The sequence below is a fragment of the Halyomorpha halys genome, unplaced genomic scaffold (assembly GCF_000696795.3).
Source record: "Halyomorpha halys isolate HHAL.00 unplaced genomic scaffold, Hhal_1.1 Scaffold105.1, whole genome shotgun sequence".
NCBI lineage: Eukaryota > Metazoa > Arthropoda > Insecta > Hemiptera > Pentatomidae > Halyomorpha > Halyomorpha halys.
Window position 1 is genome coordinate 257,226 of NW_027108109.1, and position 3,991 is coordinate 261,216.

The 3,991-nt window shown below is 29.2% G+C and overlaps 1 protein-coding gene across 1 annotated transcript in view; it reads right to left on the minus strand.

Moving 5' to 3' along the window:
* Positions 1–3,991, minus strand: part of LOC106677614 (EGFR adapter protein) — a gene marked incomplete at its 5' end in the record, with an annotated part of 690,819 nt that overhangs the window by 6,572 nt on the left and 680,256 nt on the right. The window contains 2 exon segments of the mRNA XM_067046493.1: positions 1,290–1,461; positions 2,889–3,017. Of these exon segments, the coding sequence (XP_066902594.1) occupies positions 1,290–1,461; positions 2,889–3,017 (301 nt within the window).

Here is a 3,991-nt window from a genome sequence, read left to right on the forward strand (position 1 = left end):
ATTATATTTTATTATATTGTTGCATAATATCAATGCAGTAGTAAGTTGTTACATCATAAGGAGAATTTAAAAATGGTGAAAATGAGATAGATAAATAATTTAAAAACTATAACAATATAGTAATGTTTGTAATTATGAGATTGAGAATTATTATTATAATAGCATTAATATATTTTATTACTTTTATATTGAGTTAATGGATGCATTTGGTGGGTAACTAAATGACAATAGCTACTAATCCCGGTTATAAGATAGTCCATTACGTGGTGGCCTGGAGTCGGCAGAAACAATGGAGGCAATCCAGGGCCTGCAATGAAAGGGCCATTTTAGTCCCTTCTATTGTCTCTGATCATTTCTACATATAGGCTTGTCCCTTTATTATTAATGCTCCTCGACTTCTACGATCCCATTCTGCACTTATTATTTAGAGTGGTATCGTACCATGATTAAACAGAATGGAGAAGAGTATTTAAGCCTACCGAGATATAAGGGCTCTTAAGAGGAATTACTTAGCATTGTTTAAATTAGAATTGTTTTGTAATATTAACTTAAATAAGGAATATTTTAAATATTAATAATGTTTTCAAGATATTTTGTAATCAATTATACTTGATAGCATAATTTATTGATTAGTAGAAAACAAAAATGGATAAATATCTTGAAATCATATAAATGAGATTTTGTTAAAAAAAAAAAGGCAGGGCTTTTTTTTAATTAACTCTACATCAGTACAATGATTCTAAAGTTCACAGTTAACTGAACTATTACAAGAGGAAAACAAAAGTCTCTCAATAAAAAAAACATATATACTTAAAAAGAAGAAATAAAATCGTAGAGAGAGAAAAAAAAAGAAAACAAGAGCACACATAAAAATATTTAACTGATTTCTACAAAGGTTGTATCTTAAGCATTTATGAGGAGAAGATCAGCAGGAGATTCTGTCATCTAAGATAAATAAATAAACAAAACTTACTTATTATGTGCTGATCATTCAACCTGAATTTCAAGCTTTCATCAGGGTTGAAAAATAAAATGAGATAACAACCTTAATTCAGATTTGTTTATTTACATACCATTATTGACCACACCCCCCAACCATTTTTGAAACACTGATTTTAGAATACATTCTTTTACCTAATGGTAATCTAGTGCAGAAATTTATTATATATATAAAATGGAAAATAGACTTTGCTGGTTTTGCAACGTAAACCCCACTTTTAAGTTTGCATAAACATTATGCGCTTCAAAGGAAATATAATTTAGAGAAAATTGAATTATTTATATATTACCTTAATTTTGTATCCTTTGTTTGTCCTCAGGATGAGATAATGTGCGATACCGAGCGGCTGAAATTCGTGTGGTACCCTCAGGGACAGAGCGAAACAGCCTGGCTTCGAAGTACTTTCTCTTACCATGAAAGATCCTACAGGTTCTTGGCCGAGGACTTCTAGGGTTATCTCTCTATAAAATAATTTAAAATAAACATATACCTTTATTGATAATAATATATCAACATTGACATTGATATGATATTAGGAACTAGTGTAGAAGAGAAATTAATAAAAATTTCACTATATATGTCTGGTTATCACTTATAAAACAAATAAAAACTTCATTCAAAGTATGCTATCATAAATTAGGAAGAATTAATATTATATATATAAATAATTGCAAATTTAAAGCAGATGGTCAGTAAAAAAGGAACAAAAATAATTAACAACTATTTATTGCCGACATTTCGCCCCACTTTGTATAGCCTCATCAGGTCTAAACAAATACAAAAACAACTAAAAATATTTTGACAATGTAGGATAATAAGATACAAAAAAGTAAACTAATGTTGTGTTAAAACTATGTAAATATAAATGAAAAAAAATTACTAATGAACAAAAAAATTAAAAATGAACAAACAGAAGAAATAAAAATAATTATAATAGAAAATAGAAAAAAGTTTATGTAATGTAATCTTTTTTAATATATACTTATTATTGTCTATTTTATAGTATAACTTTTTTTATTTCTTGCTGTTCATTTTCATATAATTTTCTTTTAATTGTATCTTAGTTTATTTTTTTTGTATCTTACTATCCTACATTTATTATTAACATATACAAATTTGGTCCAAATTACTCTCAACTTTTATTTTCAAAAGCTCTCTATTGTTTCGGCCCTAAGGCCATTTTCAAGAAGACAACCTTAAATATTGATAAGATGTTTTTAACAAAATTTTAATAAATAAGTGAAAAAGACAATATTATTTGTGTAATTTTTTTTTAAATTAAGATATAAAAAGTTATATGTGACATGGGCAATTAGCCTGAAAATGGCCTGAGGGCCGAAACGTTGGAGAGCTTTTGAAAATAAAAGTTAAGAGTAATTTGGATCTAATTTATGTATGTTAATAATGAAATAAACCACTCTCAAACAATCATTATAATAAATCATTAATAAAATATTTTTAGTTGTTTTTATATCTTTTTAAGATCTGATGACCCTCTACAAAGTGGGGCAAAAGGTTGGAAAATAAGTAATAGTTAACTATTATTTGGTCCTTTTTGGCCATACCCCTGGCCATCTTCATATTATAAAAAATAAATTTTATAAATAATGAAAATAAGTTAAACTTTAAACCAGGCTTTCTAAGGTTCTTTTTTTTTTACTTTTTCATCAGTACTTTTGAATACCGTATTAACTTAAAAATTCAAGAAGATCAATTATCAAAAGACTCTTTTATGGAAAGTTCATTAAGATCTTATATAAAAAAGAAAGTGTGATATAGATGAAAAATTTCTTCTTTGATTATAATACAATTATTTACTATCGCAGTAGGGTATTCCAGCATTAAAATACAATTTTTAATTTGATTGATATCAAAAAATTAAACCTACCTCGGTATCCCTGCTTGAAACCAAGGCGCAGTCTTGAGTTCACCATCTTCCGGCCTGTTGTTGAGAGAGTCTGTCCTCTCCGGTGGAGCTGGTGGCCCTACTATTTTACTATCTGATCCGTCTGAAACCCTGTAAAACATTTTATAATATTACATAAATGAATTGATTTTTACTAGTTATTGTAGTTACAATATCACTAAAATTGTTATTTTATTTATTTAGTGAAATTGACAACTGTATAACGATGTACTGAGAAATAAGTAAATATGACTTTACAAAATGTAGTAGAAAAAAATACGTAAATCAATGATTTCAATTAAAAATTTATTCAATTATTAAAATTATAAATTTCTATCCAAAAAAATTAGATAAAATAATAATTCAAAATTTTACCCATTCTTCTGAATTAAGATTAATGTGTAATAATCATTTAATTTAATTGTAAATAATGAAGTTATCGTTGACTGTTGATGGTTGGCGTTTCGGTCTAAAAAATAACACTGTTTATGTGTGCCAACGTTTCGGCCTAAGTTTTAAGCCTTCATCAGAATTCTATAGATCGACTAAAAGAATTTTGTTTTTTATTATCCTCTTGGATTTTAAACTCCTCCTTTCCTGTAAATTTATATGAGAGCAGGGTGGCCCAGTGGTAAGGCACTGTGCTAACTCCAAGGACCCAGGTTCGAATCCGGCCGTGGATTTTTGGAGTGGAAATTTGGAGGTCGTGCGTGGTTCTTACCATATCACCTACTTGCACAACCATTGGTGTAGTACCAGTACGTAGCAGTACAGATGTATTTATTATAATAATTAAATTAAATCTGCGCCGCTACAACCCATGGTGGGTCAGGGATGCTTTATAAGGAAGTTCTGTCACTGGACCAACGGTTGTGCAAGAACATGACTTCATCAGAAACATGCTCAACAACCAGATTTATATCCAATTAAGGGAGCCCATTTAATGAAGCCGGGTGGACCCCAGAGGGTTCTCGAACTCACAGGACTGACCCACGGCTACAGTGAAACAGAAATAATTATCTGCCACTTCCGGATTCGAATCCGGGTCCTTGGAGTAAGTAGCGCAATGGTATTTTATATTTATA